This window comes from Trachurus japonicus, chromosome 18, assembly GCF_045865225.1.
Source record: "Trachurus japonicus isolate A0001 chromosome 18, Traja_1.0".
In the NCBI taxonomy this organism is placed as follows: domain Eukaryota; kingdom Metazoa; phylum Chordata; class Actinopteri; order Carangiformes; family Carangidae; genus Trachurus; species Trachurus japonicus.
This window is the reverse complement of record NC_140924.1, coordinates 14,948,102-14,974,338: the sequence shown is the minus strand read 5'-3', so window position 1 is coordinate 14,974,338 and position 26,237 is coordinate 14,948,102. Positions and strand designations below refer to the sequence as shown.

Sequence of the window (26,237 nt, the reverse complement as noted above, 5' to 3'; positions counted from 1 at the left end):
CGGACGAAAGCGAAAACATTTGCCAAGAATGTTTTCATTAATCAAGAACGAAAGTTGGAGGTTCGAGGATGATCAGATACCGTCGTAGTTCCGACCATAAACGATGCCAACTAGCGATCCGGTGGCGTTATTCCCATGACCCGCTGGGGGAAATGCTGGGCGAGTCGACCACTAAATAATAATATCAAAATACCTATAAAGACAAAATGATATATTTATCGAAAATGGACCCATTAACAAGTGTGGGTAACGTAGATTCATCCACATTAATATGAGACTCTTTTACAGCCTAAAAGCAAACTATCTTTAATCCAACTCCAGTTCAGGGGCTCTCTTTAAAGACCAAAGTTTGTCCGGAATCTTTTGGTCTATTTTGGGTCAATGTTTTAACTTTTCCCACCAGTGAACTAACTCATTGTGTGACTTCTATCCACCACCAAAGTTAGAGACTAGCTAATGAACTATGCCAAACATCTGAGCAACTAACTTCCTTATGATGTTGGTGGTGGAGACGAAAACAGAGCTAACAGAAGAGTTAATGTTGCACAGGTCATCACAAACACATCTCAAAATTAACTACTGTAAATGTGGCTCCATGAAATTAGCAACTGCCAACAAGCTTGTTAAAAGGGCATGAAAAGTGATGTATTTTGTGTTTTTCCCCCTAGTGGCCACACGATAAGTTACTGCAGGTCTGAACATCAGAAATCCCAGTGGCTGTGGTTTTAAGAAGAGTCAGTAGGATACCAGAAACAGACGGTGAACTCTTTAAAGCCTTAAATCAGTGTCACGCTTCTTCAGCTTTTGCTCCCGACAAACAAGAAGCATCAACGCGGGTCGTATGAGGTGTTTGTATAAATGACTCATGCTGCTGTGTTTCTCCTGGGAGAACAGCCTTGGGCAAAGACAAACACATGCAGATGCGTTATTTGAATTAGCGGAGAGAGCAGCAGGGATTCGCACAAGATGTCCGACACATGGAGACAATACGAATTTGCATGCATGCTCACACTGTACAGACTTGCACATAAGCGGCATGTTCTGTTTCTGCTGTATGTCGGTAAACAGTTTTGATGTAGTACATGTTTTTGGACGTGCACAAAGGGCTCTTTGAACTCAGACTCAACATACCCATGATTATGTTGAATAAAGACACAAGAATGAAACATAACAATCTGATTATTTGCTTGTGTTTTTCTCTGGGAGAGCACAGCAGCGTGAGAATGTGATTACTGAAAAAGTGCTTTGATATATATTTTCTTTCTCCGAGCCAGATTCCCCCAAAGTGTTCATCAAAATGAGATCATCTCTTTGTTCTGTCAAGTTTCGGAGTTGATAGTGGGAGTAAAAGACCCCTGAGAGATGTGATGGCAGCCTGTCTTTTAAAATCCAGGAGGCACAAACCACCTTTTTATGACTTGTAAGTTTATTAACATGAGTTGTATACACTGTCTTCTGATCTTTCCTCTTGTATCTGTCTGACAGTGCAAAGTTTTAGGCCTTTCATAGATGATTTACCATCATGGAGACATCTAAGCATCTAAAACACTCTTGTCTTCGGTGATCCCTTTATGTGATGTTGACATCTTTTGGGTTTTGACTGAAATATTTCAACAATTATTATTTTTTGTATGTGTGGGAAGGCCTGCCTGTGGCCCTTTAAGAATAACGTTTAACAAACAATAATGATAATTTAGATACCCTTGGTCCCATGATCCACCTAGATGTGCCCAATTGCGAGAGACGGGCACGGCCGAAAACCCAACGTATCGCACTGTAACATGAGAATATTGGCTAATTGCATTTTCGCTGTAAAACTGGAGTGCAGGTGTACAACTGTTGGTCCAGTTAGGTTTTGCAGTGGTATTCATGCCCACATCCTTTGCTTGTGTGTGTGTGACTATAACACACCTGTAGCCTATAAGTTGTAGCCGCCAGCTAAGTAACCACACAGTGTGCTGCTTGAGGGGAAAAAGTACGTCAGTCTTATTGTGTCTGTATGTTTTTGTATGTCTCTTAGCTACCACTAAGTCTACTACATTCTTGTAAAAACTGTAATTTTCTCACCCTCTCAATTATACATCAAGACTTTTATTTTTTTGTTTTTTAGCACTTGCCCCACCTGTCCTGACTGATCTTTTACTGCCACAAAGATGTTAATATCTTTGGTTCAGGTTGAATTCTAGTGATTCACTGTGCCAGCATTAGCCTGTTTGATCTTTACAATAGCCTACGTCATTCTCAGTTGTGTTTATGTCAAGCTCCTTCTTACATCTCTGACTTTATACAACCTCACAGTCCTAGTCTTCTTAGGTCATTGGGTCAAAGCAGCAGAGTAGCTTGATCCCAATACTACCTTCAAGACCAAAGGGAATTGATCCATTACCAACAGTGGTATCCAGACTCTGCAGTGCAATAGGCTTTTAGTTTAGTTAGATGATGATGTATATCTGTCTGATCCTATTTCCTTTACTATTTAATCTGAGCCACTTTGTGATTTATGTCTGTGCATAGATGAACTGTACTTTCTCACCCACTTACACATGCAGGATGTACCATACAGGCAGAGGACATAGCCAAGGTCCAGTGTCAAATAAACCACATTACAGCGAGTCGGTGTGATTGATTTGTTGCCTGTACAGACACTTATATGTGTTATCTTCATGAAATAGGATTGTATGTGCAGCTATGCTTCTTCTCATGCTGCCACAGTGAAGACCTGCATGTAGATATTCATTAAAACTTTACACCAAGAGTATTAACAGCATTACGTTAACGTCACCATAGACTAAACTACAGTTTCCTCTCTCAGCAGGAAAGCCATTGAACCATTGGCATTGCAGCAAGAGAAGTGAGGATGTTATAGTATGGTGGAAGCTGTCAGTGATGGTGATGATGATTATGCCGATGGGTGTGGACGCGAACGTCCTGTTTAGAAAAGAAAGAGACAGAGCGAGAAATGCTTGTTATCGATATCTTCGCTGGAATCTCGTTTCCTCTGTTGAGGATGGCATTTCCTCCTCGCCTCTTCAAAATCCTCTGAGAAACACACACAGAGCAAAATATGATACAAGGATACAAACAGTAAACAGTGATGTAACATGATGATGATGATGGGACCAGGAGAGGTCCTTGAGGAGAGGAAGAGAGCAAAACCCAAACAAAAACAGTTAAAAAGACAAAAAGTAAAGACATTATCTGATTTCTGATTATTAAGGAGCTTAGGAAAAAGGAAATGTTATTTAGCTTAAAGAAGACAAATTGTTTTAGTGCCAATCAGTAAACTAGTGGTGATGCCACATTCATATCTGAATGTATCTACAATAGACCACAGAAGTTTACGTACCTTGAAAGGTCGCTAGTTGCTGTTGGAGCTGCTGCCAAATCAAAATAACACATTTATTATCCATCTTGTCTACATTGTAGAATTATAGCAACTTGATTAGTTTTGTCCACTTTATACTGACCAGCAGTAGCACTGTATTAAGGTGGACCCTAATTTACCTTCAAAGATAGTTAGCATGGTGCTAAATGGCAGTTAGCATGCTGTAACAGGGCCGTGCAGAGACCTTTGGGGGTGGGGGGGCAGGTGCTCAAAGCAAGACACTGTGTGTGGTTAGCTGGTGGCTATATGACTTATAGGCTACAGGTGTGTCGCAGTCACACACACGCGCACAGGATGTTCACTTCTAGGCGGCACGGTGGCACAGTGGTTATCCCGGGCCGTGGTTATCCCGGGCCGCCCAGGGCCTTTCTGTGTGGAGTTTGCATGTTCTCCCCGTGTCTGCGTGGGTTTCCTCCGGGTGCTCCGGTTTCCCCCACCACTAAAAACATGTCGGCTAGGTTAATCCTCCAGTCAGTGCCCCTGACCAAAGGCACTGGCTCATAATCTGGAGTTGGTCCCCGGGCGCTGCACCGCGGCTGCCCACTGCTCCTCAGGGATGGGTTAAATGCAGAGAAAGAATTTCACTGTACTAGCTGTATATGTGACTAATAAAGTACCTTTACCTTTACCTTTACTTCGTCAGGTCATCTTACCACACACCTAACAATGTGCACAAACTGGACCACCAGTTGCACACCTGCACTCCCGTTTTCAGCGGACACCAGTTGTTGCAAAATTGATCATGTGGTTGTGTGAAGTTTAAAAAAAACATTGCTTTAACATTAGCAGTAGCTCTGTATCTTTTTTAACTGGAATTTATTCACCATAAGATAGTTTGCATAGTTAGCATACCATGCTGTAGGCTACCATTAGTTATAGCTAATTGATTGGCTTTGTCCACTTCGTAATGACTGTCAAAAGTTTCTCATTGTGGACTGTGTGGGTGTGGTGCAGATTTAGACTCTCATCAGGTGCAGTGCAGTCATACTGTAGCCTCCTTCTGCCTCGACCAGCCGTTCCAGAGCAGTAGCATTAGCATCATCCTTCAGATATCGGCTGATCAGTGAAACGCTCTCTGCTCGTCCCGTCTCTCTGTGGTAAATGCAGTTATATGACGCTGACTCATCCGCTCTGACTGTAATTTAGAAGACGATAATTCTTTATCTTGTAGCCTTCATGCCTCAGACTGTGTCTACTGATAAAGAAGGACTCTGCGACCTTTCCTGTCTGATCCTACTAAAGCATGAACGTGAGTGAGTAATCGCTGTGAGATGAATTACAGGACTATTAATTGTGTACTACTCGTCCCTGGCTGCTGCAAGTCATAAAATGATAGTGCTGGGCTTTTTGATGATGCAAATCAATAAGTTATAATCAGGCAGAGACAGAGTTAAGTTTTAGCTGCTGGCTCTTTGTTAAGGATGCTCAGTCACGTAGCAGCAGGAGAGCACTCAACCACAACCCTCAGAACAGGTAACATTATAGTCAGGAGCTACATTTACTGCTGCCCCCAGGTGTTTTTTTTTGGCTTCTATTTATATCTTCTGTAACTGAGTGTGTTTGTGCAGCAACAATGGCCTCACAGCTCGATCTGAACACATTAGCCAGGAACTGGTGCAAGGTGAGACCACAAGTGTCTGCGAACGAGTGCAAGTGCGGTAATTACATCTGCTCCTGTTACCGCACTGAGCAGCTTATGGGTCAGAGATTTTACAGGTGTCGTTAACTGAAGGTGTGGACTTCAGTCGGAGGAGGAGTCGTCTGTCATAGCTTTGGGGGCTTTATTTTTTTTTCTTCTAACTTTGACTCTCAGACAGACTGACCTGACCTCTCTTGGCTTTTGGGAACATCAAACTCTTGACTAACAGGACAGGACGGATTGGAAACCCAATGGCTGCTAAAGTTAGGACTAAGCGCGCACGCCGGTGCCCGCTGTACCAGGTGAGCCGGTTATCGGACATGGGGTTGTGTTGGGTAGATTAAGCAGTTACCTTTGGTACTACATTTATATTAACTGCTGATTGACTGTATTATACGCACAAGTGCACACTGTCTAGTTAAGTTATTATAGATAATGTGATATTATAGATAATATGAGGGCTAGATGATAGATAGATGGACAATAACTGATCAAGGATGGTATTTGATTAGTGGGCATATGATTAAATAAGTTTACACTCCCTCCTACTCCTTTTTCATGCATGTAAACAAAGCTAAACTTCACTTTGTTTTGATTTGACAGTTGTTAAAGTGTTGTTTATGATATATTATGTTTATGTTGTGTTTCTATATGTAAGAAATGTTGAACACAGTGGCTTAAAAGATGGTGACAGAAATGTTAAAAGTTCCAACAACCATCATCCCCACCAGCTCAAGTTTGATTGAGTAACTCTGGTTATGAACTGTTTGGCCTGTAGGTGCCCACTGTACCAGGTGAGCCGGTTATCGGACATGGGGTTGTGTTGGGTAGATTAAGCAGTTACCTTTGGTACTACATTTATATTAACTGCTGATTGACTGTATTACTATGCACAAGTACACACTGTCTAGTTAAGTATTATAGGTGATATGATATTATAGATAATATGAGGAATAGATGATAGATAGATGGACAATAACTGATTGAAGATGATATTCGATGAATAATGGGAGTTAAATAAGTTTACACTCCCTCCTACTCCTTTTTCATGCATGTAAACAAATGTGTTACAGGAAGAACTAAACTTCACTTTGTTTTGATGTGACAGTTGTTAAAGTGTTGTCTACGATGTATTATGTTTGTGTTGTGTTTCTTTATATAAGAAATTTTGAACACACTGGCTTTAAAGATGGTGACAGAAATGTCAAAACTTCCAAAAGCCATCATCCACGTCAGCTCAAGTTTTATTGAGTAACTCCTTCTATTCAGTCTTGTTATGAAGTGTTTGGCCTGTAGGTGGTGGTGTAGTCAAGAAAGTTCACCCTGCTGTCCTGACATGGATATCCTGCTGCAGCACTCTGAATGTGTGTGTCTGTGTGACTGTGTGTGTGTGTTTGTCCCGTTCATCATCCATCCTGTTTTTGAAGCTAGGACAGTCCGAGTCAGCACATGAGCTCGGGGAGGGAAGGGGGGGACGAGATACGCGACTGTGCGACTCAAAGGCGTGACTTTTGACCTGGAAATGTATGGCGCAGTTACAGGAAGTTGGCAGGATCAAACATGATAGGGAGCAGCCGGAAGAGGGAGACGCAGAATGAGCTGACACACACACAACGACGTGTGATAACCAGCGAGATCAATGGAAAGAGGGACAGGTCAGGGGTCAAAGGTCAAGATTATTTCTACTGTAATAAGCACATTTCAACATTATGTAACAGCGAAGGCCGGAGCCGGATGTTCACTGTATTTTTATGGTGTTTTAATGATTATTTTAAGACATTTTATTCCTCTTTTGACAGGAACAACAACAAATATTTGGATAAATATGATAAATAGAATAAAGTTGACTGAAGTTAAATGAACACAGAGACACTGTGATGCAGAAACCGAAATTAATTACTTTTTAGGCAGTTGAATGGCAGCTGGTAAACAGAAGAAGAAATCAGTGAGATGAAGAGATTTTATTTTATTTTATTATTATTATTTATATCTGGATTCAAATTCTTTGATTTCAAAGTAAAAGTCTGGACTATTGACGATTCATCGAAAGTCAGATTTAAAGCCATATCCAGAAAAAAACGAAGATGCATTCAAAGTTCAAACGAGAAAGCTACCAATTTAAGTAAGTTTTGACCATTTGCCAAAAAATATGCTTAATTATTTGATTACCTGAAATAATCTGAGGCCAGAAGAGATCAGAATAAAGCAGTAATGAAAAGATGGGACATTTTTTGAGAGCCATAGTCTTGTAGTGTCGAGAGGAACCAACAACTGAACCGTCATACAAGACCAAATCCCCTCATAAATAACTTTTTTTTTATAACTGAGAACCTTCACTTAATGAAAACACAGACCAGAGTCTGCACCATTTTCAGTCGACACACTAATATTTTTTATGACCTCAGCTCCTGAAGCTGTTTGGATTGTAAACATAAAAATGTCCGGAGTTACACTAAACTGATGTTTTTGTTTCGGATAAAGAGAGAAAGTTTGGTTAAAAAAGACTCAAGAGAACAAGTTGAATGTTTTGACTCTTTCTTTTACCGTCTAATTTTAAGTCGTTCCTATTCGATTTGTTTTTGTTTAGTCTCCTGTGTCGGTCGTCAGCGTTGTGTTTATGTGTGATACGTCCCCTGTGCCGCAACCGCGTTGTTGTCTCAAACTGACTGTTGACTTGTTTACCCGTCCCCAGCAGCGTTCCTCCTTTTATATCAGATAGTCGGGATCGTGAAATCTGAACTCTTGTTGGGGGGCTTGACCCCAGAGGTCGAGAGGTCGCCGTGTCATCCATTTTAGCTGCTGTTGTTTTGGGCCACACAGCTGGAGTGCTGACGGACATTTTCCAGGCTTGCTTCGACACACACACACACACACACACACACACACACACACACACACACACACACACACACACACATAGTCACACACACAGTGGCCCCTACACAGCTGTAGGAAAGAATCTGATTTGCAAGCAGGAATCTTTCTGCAGCATTTCACAAGTTAATTGATTAAAATACAAGCGATCGTTCACAAGATGAACTCGGTCAGATGCTGTGGTTGCTCACATTTGTCTTACATCATTATATTAAACCCACAAAGTAGCTGTAGCAACGATATGCTGCTTCATGTTACTATTGAACTGTTATAAAATTTTGTGTTTTATACTGTTTTATTGCTGTTTTTAATTGAATTTCCCTCCGACATTGCTCTATTTTATGATTTTTAAAGTGTTAAGTGTCTTTGAGCATCAGAGCGCTTACAAATACAATGTATTATTATTTATTTTATTATAAATAACCAAGACAGACTTTAGGATACTCAATTTCCTTTGGTTTGTTGAAGCACTAATCAATACATTTTATCAGCAATGGGTCAGACGACTGCAAATATACCTCAAGCTACTGAGTGTTTTAACGTCGTTCATGTGGTTGCTTTGGTTTTTTACGGCCTCAGACTTTACCGTCACTTTTTGTTGCCACAGAGACACAAAGCTTAAGTAGCAGTTAGCCTGTGAACGTAGCGTACTGTAGCATTTAGCGGCTAAATAAATAGATAAAGAGATGGCGGAGACTCAAACTGAGCTAAAAGCTAAAAGGAGATGAACTTTGTCGATTATGGAGTTTGTAGTTTCCTCTGCCGCCCCCTGGTGGTTGAATACCAGTTACTGCACTTTAAAATCATGATTTAGCATTTAAATATCAAACATGCTGATTCAGCACATCACAGATTAGTGATTAAACTCATTCTCCTCCTCTTTTTCTTTCTTTTTTCTAGTTTTTCCTGTATTGTTTCCTCTCCTTTTCTTCCTTTCTGCGCCGTCACTCCTCTCCGTTTCTTTTTATAGAGCTTTTAATCTGTCGTTTTAATCCTCCTCCTGCCCACACACCTCTGCCTCTCTCTTCCTCTATTCCTTCTTTCCCTCTTCCCTCCATTTGTCCTCTCCTGTAAACTTTCCTCTCCCTTGTCCCCCTCCTCTGCCTTTTAACCCCTCCTCCTTTACTCCTCTCTTCCTTGTCCACAATTATCTACCTCTTGTCACTCCTCTTCTTCCATCCCTCCTTCTTCTGCCTTTTCTTTCCTTCTTTGCTTCCTTTCTTCGCTCCATCCCTCCTTCTTCCCTTCGTACCTGCTTATATCATCTTTTAACTTCCTTTTCTTGCTTCCTACCACCTAATCTTCTTTTCTTTTCCATAACCCCACCTCCGTCTTTCCTCCTTCTCCTCTTTTTCTTTCTCTCTTTCCTCCCCTACTTCCTACTTTCCCTCTATTTCCATCACTCCATCCTTACCGCCTTCTCCACATCCTGCCTCATTTCCCCACTTCCTACCTCTTCCTGTCTCCTCTTCCTCTTCTTGCTTCTTCACAATCAATCACTCATTTTACCTCCTTTTTCTATTTCCCTCCCCCGTCATCTCCCCATTTTCTCCCTCTGTAGTTTCTCCTCTCATTCATTCATTCATTCCTTCCCTCCATCCTCACCTCCTACTGTTTCTGCCGTGTTTCCTTCCCCTTTCTTTATCTCCCCTCCCTCTTTTCTCTCCTCCCTTCTCTCTCTGGTGTTTATGTTCTCAGCTCCTGGAAGTCAACTCAGTCTGCTCCTCCTCCTCCTCTTCTTAATCTAACTCACTCCTCTGCCCTCCCGAACCTTCCCCCCCTCTCTCTCTCTTTCTCTCTCTCTCTCCTTTACACTCTGTCTCTATCTCACTCGCTCATCTACTTCAGCTGCTCTTCTGTTCATTCACCTCAGTGTTGAGATGCATTTGTGGCTCCGACCAAAGTCTGGATAAACGAAGCCCAGAAATCTGACGGGACTGATTGCATTGGATTTTAACTGAGAGTAAGTGACACTCTTGTGCAGGATGTGTGTGTGTTTGTGTGTGTTTGTGTGTGTGTGTGCATGCTGTGTGACTTTCACGCTTGTGATTTTTACCATTTTCTCTGGTTGGATGAATGTTGCAGGTTTAATTCTTCACTTCACATGCAGCATAAACCACCAGGATCAGAACCAGTAATGACACAAAACTTTGATTTTATGCATTTAATGATATTTATTTCAGTCTTTTCTTTATTTAAGAAAACAGCCACTGCCTGTTTATAACTCATGGAAGCTCCATTAACTTTATAAAACACCGTTAATTGAGTCTTTTTAAGATGGTTAACAACTCTACCCATGTTAATTTCCTGCAATTAAAGAAAATCTCACATGGTGCACTCTTGAAATAGCTCATATTTTATTGTAGCACAAACATGTGATTAGTAAGAACTGTTTACAGCTTAAAGATGCTTTAAATAAATGTACATTATCTTGTACTGTAGGAAATTAACTTTATGTTTTGCTCAGTTGATTTCCTGTTTAAACTGTGAAGCTTTTCATTGTGGAGGATAAACACTGGGATGCATGCACAAACACACACACACACATTCAGAAAAAAACACACTGCGCTTGCACAATCATAAGCATTTGGCATCTTTCCACTAATCCACTTCTATCATTATTCGTCCTTTGACCTAACTTTGAATTCCAGACGGGAGAGTGTGTGTCATCCCTAAAAGCTGAGTGTGTGTGTGCGTATGTGTGTGTGTTTTCAGTGCCAGTTTAGTCACAAGTGACACAATAGAGCTGCTGTGTCGACGCAAGACCTGTCTGTGTGGCTCAGCCTGAAGACTTTAGCAGCACCAAGGGGCCTATTAGTGCTGCCTGCCTGTCTGTTTACGTGTGTGTGTCTGTGTGTTGGTGTGAACGAGCCAGCACCTCTGCATACTAATTCCCCCGTGGCTCAGTTCAGTTGTGATGCGTTTTCGAGAGCGTCCTAATGAGACCCGGCCGCGGCTGCTAATTAATTTAATGAAAACACGACGTGGAGCTGAATGATGTGAAGATAATGTTCCCTCGTTTAGAAAACGATCCTTCAGCAGGAAGTGAGAACATTATTTATGTGTCCGTCATCTGCAATAATGAGAGGGAGGACAAAACATAAAAGAACAAGGTGTTTTTCAAGCAGGATGATAATGAAACTTCAATCCTGATAATGAATAATTAATTAACTCCCAAAGTCAGTTCATCTGTTTTCTATTTGTTTAAATATAGAAATAACACACTCTTGTGTTAAAGCTCCATTCAGTTTGTGCTCTGAGCTTCTTGTGGAGTTTTTCCTGATGTGAGAAGTGAAGCATGAGGAAGAAGAAAGTCACTTTATGCATTAGTGATGTATTTTTAGGTTATCATAGACCTGGTAAAAGGAGCCTTCAGTAAACTTTATTGTCCCTCACCGATGAAGCAGCAAAGCCTTTATACAGCTGTAAGAGGGAGGGGTGGGGGTGGGGGGCTGAACGACCGGGAACTGGGAACCCATTCAACCAGAGAAGAGACTTCAGTTTGATTTACAACCAGCAAATTTAGATAAGATGAGTTTTTACAGAGGAGAATGAGAAGTGAAGGAATTTATCACTGAGGGGCAATGAAAACAGTCACGCATCAAAGGGTTAAATTGTGACCCTTTTTGGGTCGTAACTTACCGATGCGTTAAGGCGTCATCACTGTGTTTATGATGTAAACGTTGGAGAACCTGACTCAGGCTGTTATAAGTAAATACAGACGTTGTGTTTAGGTCTTTGTGGTTACTGTAGGCGAGTGAATATGAGAGTTCAAATGTCCATCGAGCAGCAGAGGATTTTTGATGAATGATTGATTTTAAAAAATGCTTAAACCCTTTTTTATGTCTTAACTCAGGAGTTTTTGTTGCCTGAACTTGATCATAGAGGATCCAGTCTCTTGTGTTATGCAGTCCAGGAGGCAGTGACTTAAGATTTATGAAGCAATTTTTTTGTGTGTTTTACCTTAAAGTCATATAAAATATGAACCAATTGTGTGACACATTGTCATAATTGCAATTTGAAGTCTTGAGCTATGGCCAGATAGTGTTAACTGGGGGCCTATGTGGCCTTTGGCCTTTGACCACTCAAGTCTAAACAAACAGCTCGTCTTTAGGTTTCTACCACATGCGAGGATTGATTCCCTTGAGGAGTTCTTGAGACATTGTGCTTACAAGCCCCCAGATCATGTTTTAAGCTCACTGTGACCTTGACCTTTAACCTTTGACCCCCAAATTCTAAACGGTTCATCCTTGAGTCCATGTGGAGGTTTGTACCAAATTTGAAGAAGTTCCATCAAAGTGTTGTTGAGATATTGAGTCCACAAGAATGAGATTGATGGACTGACAAACACCCAAGAAACTTACATAAGGAGTATTTGGAAGTCATTTCAGTGAGACAAAGTCTAATTACATCATATCAGTTTGTTAATGGTCAATCAATATCAGATAAACTGGACATTAGGTATGTTTGTTGGTGTGGTCAAGGTGAACAGCGTAGTCAGTCCTCCTCACCATTCACCCACATGATGCTGGGTATCTCAGAAATGATCTAGAGTTGGCAAGAACCAGTCATTTTATTATCAATTAATCTGAGAAATCAATTGACCATGACAGTGCAAGTAGTCTGATCCCAGTATGGTGTTGTTAGGAACCTCCATCCTGGCTCTAGACAGACTTTGACCTAAGATGGTGAAATCTGTACCCACCCTCAGGAATCTAGCTCCCCTGATGGCAACAATTTAAAAATGTTCATGTAATTCAGGGTAAATAAATGACCTCATCACCTTCATAACAACAAATCTCATTTGCAGTGTTTAGCCAAGAAGTGGGTAGAGGAAGAACAAAGGCTGGGGTTAACGACGAGAGGCACCGGGAGGGAGGGAGGAGAGGGGGCACCGTAGGGAGAGATGATTATACCCAATCACATTAGCAGCAGCATGATGGAGTTAGGGTTGGGGGGTGACGGAGAAATGGAAACACAGAAAGGAAAAGGAGGGCAGGGAAATGAGAGGCAGAGACGGAGAGAGATTTTAAAAACAAGGGTGAGTGAGATGTGATGGGAAGACTGAAAGGTAAAAAAGAGAAAGCAGCATCTGTTAGTGATCAGAGTTTAGAAGAGACTTTAACTCTATCTCTTCATCGGATGAGGGCCTACACACAAACACAACAAACAAAAACCCATGTAATCGCAAACACATGTATTGCATTTTTAACCTTTTAGCATGGTTAGCATGATTAATGCCATGTAACAAGCAATTCTACATCATAGAAAGTATATTAAAACTTTGTTAGAGCTACAAACCAAGTTAAAATTCATCCTCCAGGTTCAATCCAAAATGGTGTCCTTGAAAAACACTTGATTTATGCAGTTGCATAATGCATCAAACAAAAATGGCCGACTCAACTTCTTGAAAGATTGTGATGAGGAGAGGAAGTAGGAAAGAAAAGGTGTTTGAGATGTTGCACTTTTAATCGTCTTTGGGGCCACAGAGCGTTCAGTCAGTTTACTCAATATATTTCTGTGCTAAATGTTAGTAAGTTTGTTTACGAGGTAGCGTTAGCATGTTAATTAGCTTGTTTTCAGGTGAAAAAATGGACAAGGGTAATGGGACACATAAGGGTTGTTGCCGCAAGCTAACTAGATTTTTCTGTTTTGCTGATTTAAGATGCTAAGTTTAGCTTGTTTTCCTTTTTATTTCTTTTCATCCAAATTTAGCTTCCTGTTGCTGTTAGTCTAACAGAATTTTTTCTAGCCTTAAAATATTGCAGCAAGCTGAAACTGCTCCTCCTGGGATCCCATTAAGTGCAACTCACTTCACTAATGGTGCAACATGCTTTTCCCATAAAGGGACTAAACCACCAGAAACATCAAGAGTTATTGTCAGGAACTGTAGAAGTTATGCCTCGAGTAGCCTATGCTTGGAAGGTTTTTCAGTCTTTTTTTTGTAATTGAGTACGTTTCAGTTGCTTATCTTTTGTGTTGATGTTTCTATGGAGTAGAGGAAATGTGCTTTAACGTCTGGTAATACCCTAGACGAGTTGTTTGTATACCACTTCCTATACGACAAGGTCCACAGGGGTATCAGATTCTGTAGTTGTGCTTCAATGAGACAGCAGTTTACATGGTAATTGCCTCGTTAGCTTGAGGACTTCAATGTAACCATGTCTTTCCCAAGCTTGAGTTTACTTGCAGAAATGCATATGTTTCTGTGAATTGTAGTTTTGGTTCATTGTACTCCCCATTTATCCTCTGTATGTTCCTGTGTGGTTTGTCTGTCATGTGGTTTGAATTGTTCCTGGTGTTGACTAAAGCCACACAAGTGGACAGAAAATCTACAGAGAGATCTGGACTCAAATTGTTAAATGTAGCCTACTCTTTTTTTATATCTTTATAAAGTCAGGGGGGGGAATGGCTTCTAGCTTTGAGAAACCACATCAATGTATTGCAGCTACAGGCTTGATTGTTGGTGTAGTAGTTTTCACTGCAAAAATGAGCCAAACGACACTGGACATAGCATATTATCTACACTTAAGTAAAGCAAATGCATTATGTCTGCAACAGAGTGATTGAGAACAAATGGTCAATGATCACAGCACGTCAAGTGAAGACTTGACTGCTGTTTTACGTGAAATCAGGATTTCGTGACCGATGGTCTGAAGCTTCCAGAGGAATATCTGCTTGTGGAGGTTGAGGGAGGTCAACAGGAATCGTGTAGATTGAGATCTGGTCTTCTTGAATGAAGAATTTGAGTTAATGTGCGATGCAACTGTACATGGTTTATTGAATGCAGTAGATAACACTTTATATTCCCTGTGTGGAAATTTGTCTTGCATCACCTACAATGTAATAGCATCTACACGGTAATTTAATATCTTGTATAGAAGTTGTAGTTTGCTGTAGGGAAAATGAAAGGCCGGTCTGTTTGTACGTCATCTGTAGAGCTAAGTGTTTTCTTAACATGATTTTCATCACATACTGTGCCTAATGAGAAATTTGAGTTTCCAGCTTTACTGATTAAACAAAATGAATGGCTACACCAGGCAGGAAATCCCATATCTACAGTACTGATGCTCTCCGAACAGAAGCAAGAGCTGTTATACAAGGACATGGTAAAGGTTAGGGAATCATAATGAAAACCAGCAGTGACCATCAGAACTTTCTAATGTTAATGTATTACCCTTCTAATGCAGTCCTGTAAGTCCTGTAATTGCTGTGTTGTTGGAGAATTTGATAAAGTAGTTCCCTGGGTGCCTGCCTGTGCAGTTTGTGTTTGGATTAGCCTGCAATAAAAAAGAATTTGGGAACTCTGACAAAACATTAATCACCTAAATATTCTTAAGAAGTAGAACTAGCATTTCAGGTTCAGTTGGACACATGTAGGCGCAAATCTGTTGCTCAGAAGATCTATGAGACGTTTACTTTCTGGAAACAGACTGACAATGAGTCATCTCAATCTAAATGTCAGTTCTTACCCTTGGCATTTTGTAAAACCAAATCTGTGCAGTGACGAGTGTTTTATTTTGATCCGCGTATGAATCTGTGCGTCTGTTCTGGAGAGAAAGTATACGAGTTAATGCATAGGTTGACTTTCTGTAAAATGACCAACTGATGCATGATGACGCTTTTCTTAAATGTCACTTCTGACCAACTGCCCCATACTGCCGTTCCCCACTGAGCCGTGTCGCTTTGAGACAATGTATGTGTCCTGTTTTTAGCTGTGGGTAACTGCAATCCAGATTCACCACAGTCCCTTTGTCTGGTTGTGTTTAGCATTAAGGTCCGAGGCCAATTTTCCCCCAATCATGCTGCACAGTGTAGGCTGATGACGGCTGGATTATAGACATGAGACAGTCACACGCATGTGGAGGTGCAGTATAGACATGGAGACGGAGAGTAGAAGAATAACAATGAGCAAAGTGTTTTATAACAGCATATTTTGCCCAAATTGTACGTACTAAGAGCATATGGGGGAGCGGAGATTAGTATAAAGTCTGGAAAACTTCCATCAAGGCTCAGAGCCAAAAACAGGAACCAGAAAGCAACAGTTAGACTTTAATTTGTCCTGGAACGTTTATTTAAACCACAATTTACTGGGAAATACAGTATATAAAACAGCTGGAGTGGCCAGAAGCACCTGTGGGGCTGCTCGGGCATTGTCTAAAGCTTCCACAGTGATGAAACTCTTTGATGATCAGATGTATTTAAAGTCCCATTATCCCTCATTTTCAGACTCTTGTTAATACATGCTAATTTCACACACACCAGGCTCTGTTCATTAGTCATTAGAGGAATGAGTCAGTGTGTTATGATACATCTAACAGCTGTCCGGTTGCATAATGTCAACTGTGGGAATCAGTGTTTGTTGTTTTGTTTTAAGCCCATAAGCATCCAGTTTTCTTTACAACAAGAACATCTCCCACACTGTCTGCAGTTTCTATTGATTTATGAATCTATCTATATAATCTTTCAAATGTCAAAACTCAGGACTGTATGTTTCCAATGACTGTTTTTATGTGCTTTTATGTTGTAGTACCTCAAAAATTCAGCCTGGGAAAGGCCAGTGATACGATAGGGTTCCCTAAAGGCTTTTATACCGTATTTATTAGCATATTTAGTATTTCACAGATTGATATTTTACATAAGAACACATGTAATGCAATACAGGCTCACTGAAGGACAACCCTCTTGGCTTATGACATAACAAACTATTGTCTATTAGAACAATGCAGATGTTCTTTCATTACGTCATCACAAGAACTGTTTGAGGGGAAATGATGTGATATTTCACTGTTTTCTTATTGCTGCATTGGTTCTTTTACCTAAATAAAGGAGCTGAGAGAATGCACAGTTAGTACAGCAGAACAAAACTCACCACCTTTTTCTCATTTGGCGGCTCCTCCTCTCGAATCTTAACTGGATCAATTGACTGTTGAAGTAAAATATGACTTCCTAAATTGAGTTTCGCAACATTCCTCAGGCTAAGCAGATTGTTTTCTCAGTGGTTACGTGAAGGGATCTCACCACACGTATAAATCAAAAGCACATTTTTTTTGTGTGATCGCTCGAACAGGTCGCGAGGCGCAGACCTCAGATCTGCAGCGTGTTGGTCTGGATCTGGTTAACCTGTGGTCGCCGTGTCTCTCCATCAAACACGATGCGTTCACTCCTTCACTTTCAATCTTCTTCAGTTTCTATTCACATCTCTGTCTCTGTCATCCTGCTTCACTCTGTTCTTCATTACTCACCCCATCTGTCATTATCCCTGTTAACGACTACGTGTACAGTGGTTTCTCTCTACTTAAAGTTGACTGCCATTTTTTTTTTTTTTTGGTGACTGTGAATGCGATTGAGCCCTCAGGCTGCGGCGGTAGAAGTGGAAAAAATAAAACATAAAATTAACTCTGACTTTAAAGATTTTAAGATTAAACCAGAATAATCTGCATGGGGAAGCTGGATCACTGCAGAGGACAGTGGGTCACATCAGACGGCTGTTACATAGTCTCAAAAAACATTATTAACTGGAGCGCAGCCTGTCGAAGCATTTCTACTGTTCAGATAAATAAATGCTTCCACTCAAATGGAAAATTATTATTATTATTATTAAAAACATCTCCTTTATATCACAAAAGAAAATACCACTTCCAGCTGCCCAAGTCATCTAAACATGTATTCATCCTTTAACAATTTTTTCTGCTTATTCATGAGTGTGAGTGTGTTTATACAGTAATGTCATGATATCATTTTTTTTTTAATAGTGTATTTGTGTTCTTAATTTCCATATAAAGGCAGCAACAAAGGCTGAGATGTCCTGGCTTTGTTCAGTGTGTGTGAGCTAATACAACCCCGATGACATCTCAAGATCAGTTTGTCAACCTGACAAGGCTGCACTTTGTTATATGCTGAGTAAAAGTGTTTATGTAATAAATGTGTGGAGTTCCCCCTTTTGTTTAGGAAGGGACGTCACTTGAGGGAAAATAGCATCCATTGTGCAGAAATCTCAAGGACTACAAAGAAAGACTGCAATAAAGATAAGACCTCCATCTGAATAAAAGGAAAAAACCTGGAGAGTAACTTTTAGGTTATCAAGGTTAAAGTCGAGGGTCATGAAAAGACCTGAGTCATTTTTATTTAACATAAAATAGAAACTCAATTTCAGATGAAATGGTTTGATTGAACTTGACACTAAACTATGATGGTATGGTCAACAGTGAGATACTGTATGTTGTACCTTAAAGCTTGTTAAAAGTGGTGACACTGTTTGGTAGATTGAATTTTCAGTTGAGGGGTTTTGTTCCCTTGACTTGATGGTTGGTTGATAATGTTCACTGATTACAGCCACTGCAGATTTCCATTGCATCTTCTAAGCTTTTGGTTTTTGGTTAAAAATGGCCGAGGGAGCAGAAAATTTGTTGTACTTAGATAAAAGGATATCTACTACTTGTGATTAATGGTGTGTGTGTGTGTGCTGTTCTAGGTAAGTCTTTCCCAATCCTCCATCTACCCTTTTTGATCTCTACATTCTTTCCCCAACTCTCCACCTTCAACAGGGGGACCACACGTGGGCGACCATGTTGGGTCAGAGCGTGCGGTTGCAGCCGGTGCCCATCCAGAGCCTGTCGGAGCTGGAGCGAGCCAGGCTACAGGAAGTGGCCTTGTACCACCTGGAGGAGCGCGACCTGGACATCAAGATCAGCATCCCGACAGGTACGGGGCAGGAGGGAACCGGATACACCGGGACTTTAGAGCGTTGTAGCCCATTGACAACAAATCAAGTTGTCTATTGTGACCTTTTTTTTATTCAATGTTTTTTGTGAAGCTTTTATTGGTTTAGATGCCTCAAAGTCCAAGATGTAAAGGTGTAGTCTAATATTTTGGGGTAAGGCTTTCTTCAATTATCTGAATCGAAGACTCAAACCACATCGGTATGCTAACATAGAGCCAGGAGTCAATTAGCTAACATAGTTTAACAATGAGCTCAACTTTATAGACGCTGCAAAGCTCACCTAGCTTGTCTACAGGTATCTAGTACACCTGCTAGCACCTCTGAAGGGTCTCTACATGAACCAAAGTGTATAAACGTCGCACCTAGAACTACTTCCTGTCTTGCAAAGCTAACCAGCTACAAGCGTTAGCCTCATATTTAGCATAAAGACATTATGTGTTACTGATCTTCTCAACTAGGTTTCATGGGGGCAAGCAAACAAGTGTTCCTTAGATGGTTTGAGACATGGCCGGCCCAAGCGTCCATGGGGCCCTAAGCAAAATCTTTATTTTGGTGCCCTCTATTACTGCCAATACTATTTCATTTTTTACTCTGTCATTATGAATCATCATATCCTGGCAGGTTTTTACCCATCTATGGTTTTTATTCTGAAATGGCACCAAATTCAACTAAAAATGCAGCCTGGGGTTGATTTAGCCTACATTTAATCTTCGAATTGATATAGTACTGGGATACTGAATGTCACCGAGGTCGACTAAAAGTAACAAAATAAACCAACAGACAATGCATTTACTGTAAACACATCATCTGCTTTTGAAAAATTTTGGTTTTAAATATAGCTACTGAAACAGAAAAGTGCAACAACAATTTGAAATGCAACAATAATTCAAGTTTTTTGTAATTACGCAGTGTTTCTCTAAGGATTGACAAAAGTTACGCACTACAATTTTAAAAAGTTACTTGCCTTTTGGGGCCCCCCAATAGTCACGGGGCCCCAAGCAGGTGCTTAGTTCGCTTATGTCTAGGGCCGGCTCTGGTTTGAGATGTAGCTGCAAAGTAGCAACAAAACAAGAAACGTGGAAAAACACATTAGCTTTTGGTCGAACCATGATTCAACATTTTCACAATTTACAGAAATGAATGAATTCTGTGTCTCAACCCTTTAAAAAGCATAAAGTTAAGACCCCATGATAATGTCTGCATGCGTCTTCATCAGTGTGACTGTCAGTGGTTGTGGATCAGGCTCATGATGACATGGTCAACCCGGCTGCATGGCGCCACTCACTTTGGAATTAGAAGATTTGATTGGGCGTCGGACAGACTTAGGTTGACCTGCCCTCAGGGCGAGCTGCGACCCCTCCGACTGCACAGGACGCCACAACAGTCTGTCTGAGGAATGAGCGCAAGGCAGCGAGGAGCTGTAAAAGAAAACATTCTGTACAAGTGTAAACTGTCTGAGTTGTCAGCTGTGATAAGCAAACGGCAAAGAGATGCCACGTGGTTTGTTTATTCACACACTCTTCGCACTTGATAACTTAAATACCCCTCAGGGAATTCTGAGTTCAGCTCCATAGCGACCGTTTTTCATCTTCAGCCCAAAACACATATGGCTCTTCAAACAAAAGCACCATACTAACACAGTTAGGAAGGGATTTTGTTTTTGCATCTGAGCTCAAATGAAGGTTATTTTAAGCTGCATTAAAAGAGTCTTGTTGTTTTTCTGGTGTGAAGAAAGACTCCTTTAAAAGGGATAACAGCCCTGATGAAAGCTGGAGCATGGATTTAGCCGTTTAATCAGAGTGAAGTGGCATCTTATTAACAAATTCAGTCAAAGTAATGTGTTTACAGACTTCTCAGAAAATCAAAAGCTCTTTTCCTCCTTCTGACAGTGGAGTGCTTGAGCTCCATCACAACTGTGTTTCATTAATCTCTGATAACAGCAGGAAATACCTCAACACTTTTCCTCTGCTACTGTTTACTTGGACGACCGTTCCCCCTTCTCGCCGCTGGACTCCGGCCCAAAGACGCTTTTTTTTATGTGTCGTCGTCTTATCCATTTGAACTCCAGAGCACTGGATCCAGCCAATGAAGTGAGATAGTTTCACTAACAAACTGTAAATCGCTCAAACACCTACCGAGGACCACGGGCCGGGAGGTTTCCTCTCGTATTTATTGGGGCTGGAGGGATCGGCGAGCTCAGGGGGATCTCAAGCTGATTTCATGAAACAAACACGGCTGATTGCAGAAGCAGTGTGTACTTGTGTGTGTGTGAATTGTCTGCCAGTAGTCTTGCTCCTATGAGACCACTTGGTATGTGAACTTTCTCCCATACTCTTGTTCTGTCTCAGAGTAGTTCAAACTCAGTCGTACCTCATCATCAGCACTCTTTTTTTTTTAATTCCCCCAAGATCAAAATGACCAAAACGGGAAACAACCACTTTACTTTCAGTAATTTTTCTCAAAGCAGCAAGATGCAAATATGCTATTGAGAGGTTTTTTTTGACAAAACTTTCCATTTTCCATTTTGTTTCCATTTTAAGTGTTTCCTTTTTTTCCTTCTTTCCCATTTTCAATTTGTGCATTTTAAAACACAAGCCAAGTTTGGCTCTGGTCATAAAAGTTTGTATTGATAAAATCAAAGTACACTCATTTCCTAATGGAGGTGGTAATGCACATTAATTCACTTTTTTCCAGCTTAGTATTTTCTGAACTTTCACTCCTTCAGTTGAGTCTTTATCTTTGTTTATCCTTAATCTGAGCAAACCACAAATGATATGATTTGGCTTTTTTCACACTCACATTTTCTAGCCAGTAGGTTTCTTATTCCTTTAGTGTGATAAAGTGAAGAAACAAAACAGAGATCAATCTGAAGGGTATTTTCAGGTTAAATTGAATATGTTCCTCTTCTAGGATTATTATATTTGTATATTATACTATGTTTATGCTTGTGCTTTTCTATATGCAAACAATTTTCCACATGTTTTGCTGAAATGCAAGGCTGTTAAGTTATTTGTATTGATTCATTCACACAGTCAGCTCAAGCTTACATCCATGAAACCTCAGTTTTAGCCTCCTGACACAGGCATGATGATACATTTTGCAGACCAACACATCCTGTGAGACTCCACTCCTCCCTACTCTCCTCACTTTCTGGAAATCTTTCTCTCGTCCTACATGCGTGCTCTTCCTCCATCAGGCCAGGGTTCAATTAAACAGCAGAATTCATGGGAAAATGAGTAAATCATTTCCTGTTTTCTGCTTTATGACTCAACCTGTTCACATGTTTTTTGAAGCCAGAATTTAATGGATTTCCACGACTTGGGGAAGGTCAAGTAGTTACTCATATTCTCCGCATCATATCTTATATAATGTTTGTTGTGAACAGTGCATTATACAAACACACGTTTTTTCCAGCGTGGACGATCTGGCATGTGTTGGAAGGATACCATGTGATCCCCCATAGGAAAAGGACCTCGCCTTGAGTTTTTCATTTATTAGCACCAGCTTCACTGACCCAAAGCGTGGCTACAGCCCATAAACAGAGGAGGAGGAGCTGCTGCTGATAAACAAAATAAACACTCTTACTCATATCCTTGTTAAGGCACAACATTTTTTTTTTTAAAGAGGGTTTTATATCAGAACACATAACTGCCTCCACTACAACAACACTTTATAAACACGGGTGTAAGGAATTAGCATTGTTAGTATCTGTAGTAGTAGTAGTGTAGTGTATAGACATACATTTAATTTAAATTCTTACTCTGAGAGACAGCATTCACCTGCTTTTATTAAAGGGTTAAGACAAACTTTTACTTTGTTGCCTAAGCCAACGCTTTCTGAACTTTCTCTGCAGCTAACAACTTTGAAAAGTAAATTCTCTGAATAACAAATTAATGAAAACTCTCATCTTTCTTTGCATATTTTCATATATTTTAAACCAATTTATTTTCATGTGTTTACTTTTTATCCAAGTTTGGAATTTGTAACGTTGCCAATGTAGTGCAAGCTACCAAAATTAACCACATTGATGTCTCTATTGATTATTTTAACAGTAAGGATAAAAGATAAGATAGGCTATTTATCTTTTCTGTACTGTTATATTATGTTGCACTGTTATAATGTCAGTGGCATGCGGACAGTGTGGGAATCTTGCCTCCCAGTTTGTCCCCTGGGGTGAAATCTCCCCAGTCCAGCCGGTCAGTGATGGCCTCAGCATCACCTCCTGCTGCCCTCTCTCCATCCATCCCTCCTTGTTTCTGGTTTCTGTTTCTTTGTCTCCACTGGGTTTCTTCTTCTCCACTTCTGTTTTTCTGACTTTTGTCATCTCTTATTTCACCTCACATCTCTCTAGCCTATTTCTTTATCATCTTTCACCCTTTTTTTCCCCTCTCTTTGCCTCTCACTCGCTGCAGCTCAAAGAAGAATCCACGCCATAAAAACCCCATCCTGGTTTGTTTGTACAAGCCTCGTTATTTATCGCTCTTTACATTTATGTACATGCACGCTCCAATGAGCATCTTGTCTCTCTGCATGAGTGTGTTTGTTAGTTTCATTGGCAGCGTTTTGTAAATTCTTGGTGAAACGTGTCAGTTGTTATCAGACGGATTTGTTCTTATTTGGTGCGGAGTCGGAGCTCGTTCTCATGCCCCATCCTCTGGATCTCTGCTCTGCAGGGACCAGCTCGCTCTCCTTTCCCCTCTCACCAGTTGTCTGTTTTAATATTTGTTCTTCCATTGTCAGTCTGCCTCCTTTTCCACCGCTTCTTTTGCCCCCATTCAGGTTCTTTTTTCCTTCACTGCTCTTTCTCATTCTCCTTTATGCCTCCATTGTAAGAACAATATGCTTTAATCTCTCTGAGGTTCTGCGGAAAACCCACAGCTTGAACCAGTCTGTCCTCCCATAAGACTGGATTGAAATAGAAAAAACATAGACAAGGTTTTCTATCAATTAAAGATTGATATCTGAGTCAATAGGTTATAGATTAATATCCTATATCAGCAACTACACCTTAACCATGCATCTATTAGTAATCATCTGACAAGTTGGAACCTACTTTAATCTAAACCAAGCTTTCTTAAACCTGCTTAATCTATCCAATACGGTCTTGCAGGATTGTCTCATCGTAAAACGGTTAGTTATTTATTTTCCCACACCAATTTTAGACTCTTAATCTGTTTTTTATCTCCTAAATATTGAGGCGTTAACTGGTATCTGAAGATTGGAGCACAGTCGATTAGGTTGGAGAACTTTCCGACGTGTGGAATTTCATGGATGCACCTGTTTTTAAAGAGAAGCAGCTGAGCACATTGTGAAACAGCTTTTAAAAGAAATCCAGATGCAGAGAGATGTTGGTTTCAGGTGACTGATCACCAGTTTTTGTATAATTTGTTATGATGCATTACTATCCGTCAAGAACAAATAACAATAGAATAATAAGTGCAGGTCCATTGTGCTTGGAAACCATGTGTTTGTTTCCCCTCTCAGTGTTTGTCTGTCATCTTAGCTCTGTGTGTGAATGAATGTGCATTATGTAATCACCGGCCGAGTTCATGTATGTGTGTACATGCACACACACTTGTCGGCGGGAGATCAGCCTCAGCTGGAGGTGGCGTGTGTGTGGTGGGAGGGACTGAGCTCTTTGGAAATAAACTTTAATTTCCTGTAGTCATGGGAATTTGACCCTTTTATCCCAACAGCACACACACACACAGATCACACACTTTCTCTCTCTTCTTTCCACTGCTTTTTTAATTTTTTTTTAGATTGTGCTTGATGATTAAACGGGAAACAACGAGACAAATTTCCATCTTTAGCACCACAAATATTTGACGAGTCACACAATGTGCAGTGTTTGGGAGATCTCCACTTGTTCCTAAATAGGGAAAAGATCCGACCTTGAATCAGTGATTTCTAAACAGCAGCTTTACAAACCCAAACAATGGATTCTGCTGCAGCAGCCTGGTCGGAGAGGGAAGGATGTGGAGCTCGTAAAAGAAAAACAGCCGAAAGAAAACACACACACTATAGAGTCAGAGCTACATTAACAAATACCCACTCATGCTTTCGACATACATTTGACCCCAGCGCAGCTGTAAACTTCACTCTTCCCGTCCTGATAATATCTTCATGTGACTTACTGTATGAAGGCAAAAAAAAAAGTCAGGAATGGATGTTTTCTCTTGGTCCAAATGAAATGTAATTGAATTTTTACAGCACAGCAGAGGAGTCGTCTTTGTAAAATTGTACATGTCCTATCGTGGCCTATAAGGGATTTATGATGCCGTCCCGTGTCTGTGCTTTATGTTTACCCACGGAGAGTGACGTTGTTGTCCAGATCACATCAGCAGAGAATTTCTTTGCATGTAGTCGATCAAAACGTTGAATTTTACACTTCATCACATGAAGCTGAAACATTGTAACAGAACTGTTGCATAAGAGAAAGAGCCAGAGGCACGGAGCAGCTGCTAATGCTAATGCTGAGCTTACCTAATGCACCTCCCTCTCCCTTCTGCTTTAGTTTATTAACTTAAAAAATCAATATAAAATAAATATTATAATATAAAATTGAGCCAAATCCTGAACTAAATTGAAGCATTGGCAATATTTATTCATTTTTCTTCACCACTGGCTAACCTTAGCCATAATACTTTTAAAACCAATAATACAAAAACCAATGAGAAAGCAATATAGTGTTAAAAAGTTGAGCTAAATCCTAAATTACATAGAAAGATTGACAATTTTGCTGTCTCAAGCAACAAGCTATACTATCCTGTGTACAATCAATCAATCAAAATTGAATAATATCAACTTTACCTAAATCTTAACTAAATTGAAGAACAGAAAGTGTTTTATGCATTGTGGCTTGACTTATGCAATAATAACCTTCCTCTTTATCCTCAACAATTTCAGTGCTAATAAAAGTTAACATTTAAAAAACAAATTTGAGTGCATGAAGGGATGATTTCTGATTTTCCTTTAGCATCAGGCTCTTAAATCTTATATTTTCCCATAAATCCGTACACACACACACACACACACTTACACATAGGCTACACACCACGGCCCTTTGTCTTTCATGTCTGGGGCGGTACAGCCATTAAGCGAAGGGTCTATTCAAACAAACAACAAGGGTCTCGTCTATTGAAAGGGTCCATGCTATTCTTGGAACTGAGGAAGAAGTGCAAGCACTCAAGAGCAAAAGATAATAACAGTGCAAGAGAGGAAAGGGAAAAGGGTCATAATGAGTGTGGTTTGAATTGGCTGTGTAAGTGTGTGTGGGTGTGTGTGTGTGGGTGTATGTGTGTGTGTACAATTGAAAGAAAGAGGAGATGATTGAGTTTATTAAATTAATTTAATGGTGATAAAAGGACGAGAGAGATGAATGTTTCTTTCATGTATAGGTGAGTGTTTGTGCTGCGATCCTCCATTAATGGCATCTTTACAAGCAATGCACATGGAAAAACACATAAACAGCGTAGGCGCACTTGAAGCCTAACAAAATAAATGAAAGACAGACATCAGACAGTGGACACAGTCTTCATTGTGCAGGCTTAAAGCATGCACATACTTGAACATCACTAACAATTTTATTCACAGTGGTGACCTTTTCTTTGTCT

General features: G+C 40.4%; 1 protein-coding gene across 9 annotated transcripts in view; it reads left to right on the top strand.

The window, feature by feature from the left end:
* Nucleotides 1–26,237, top strand: part of arhgap36 (Rho GTPase activating protein 36) — a 63,861-nt gene that overhangs the window by 19,227 nt on the left and 18,397 nt on the right. For 3 of the 9 annotated variants that reach the window (XM_085759790.1, XM_085759789.1, XM_085759788.1), the window contains exons 1-2: nt 9,773–9,861; nt 18,446–18,602. In XM_085759790.1, coding sequence (XP_085615916.1) covers nt 18,467–18,602 — 136 coding nt within the window. In that variant the 5' untranslated portion in view covers nt 9,773–9,861; nt 18,446–18,466. Of the gene's footprint in view, nt 1–5,137; nt 5,327–9,772; nt 9,862–18,445; nt 18,603–26,237 lie in introns of those variants that run through there. The other 6 variants (XM_085759784.1, XM_085759783.1, XM_085759782.1 and 3 more) reach the window with 4 other exon arrangements.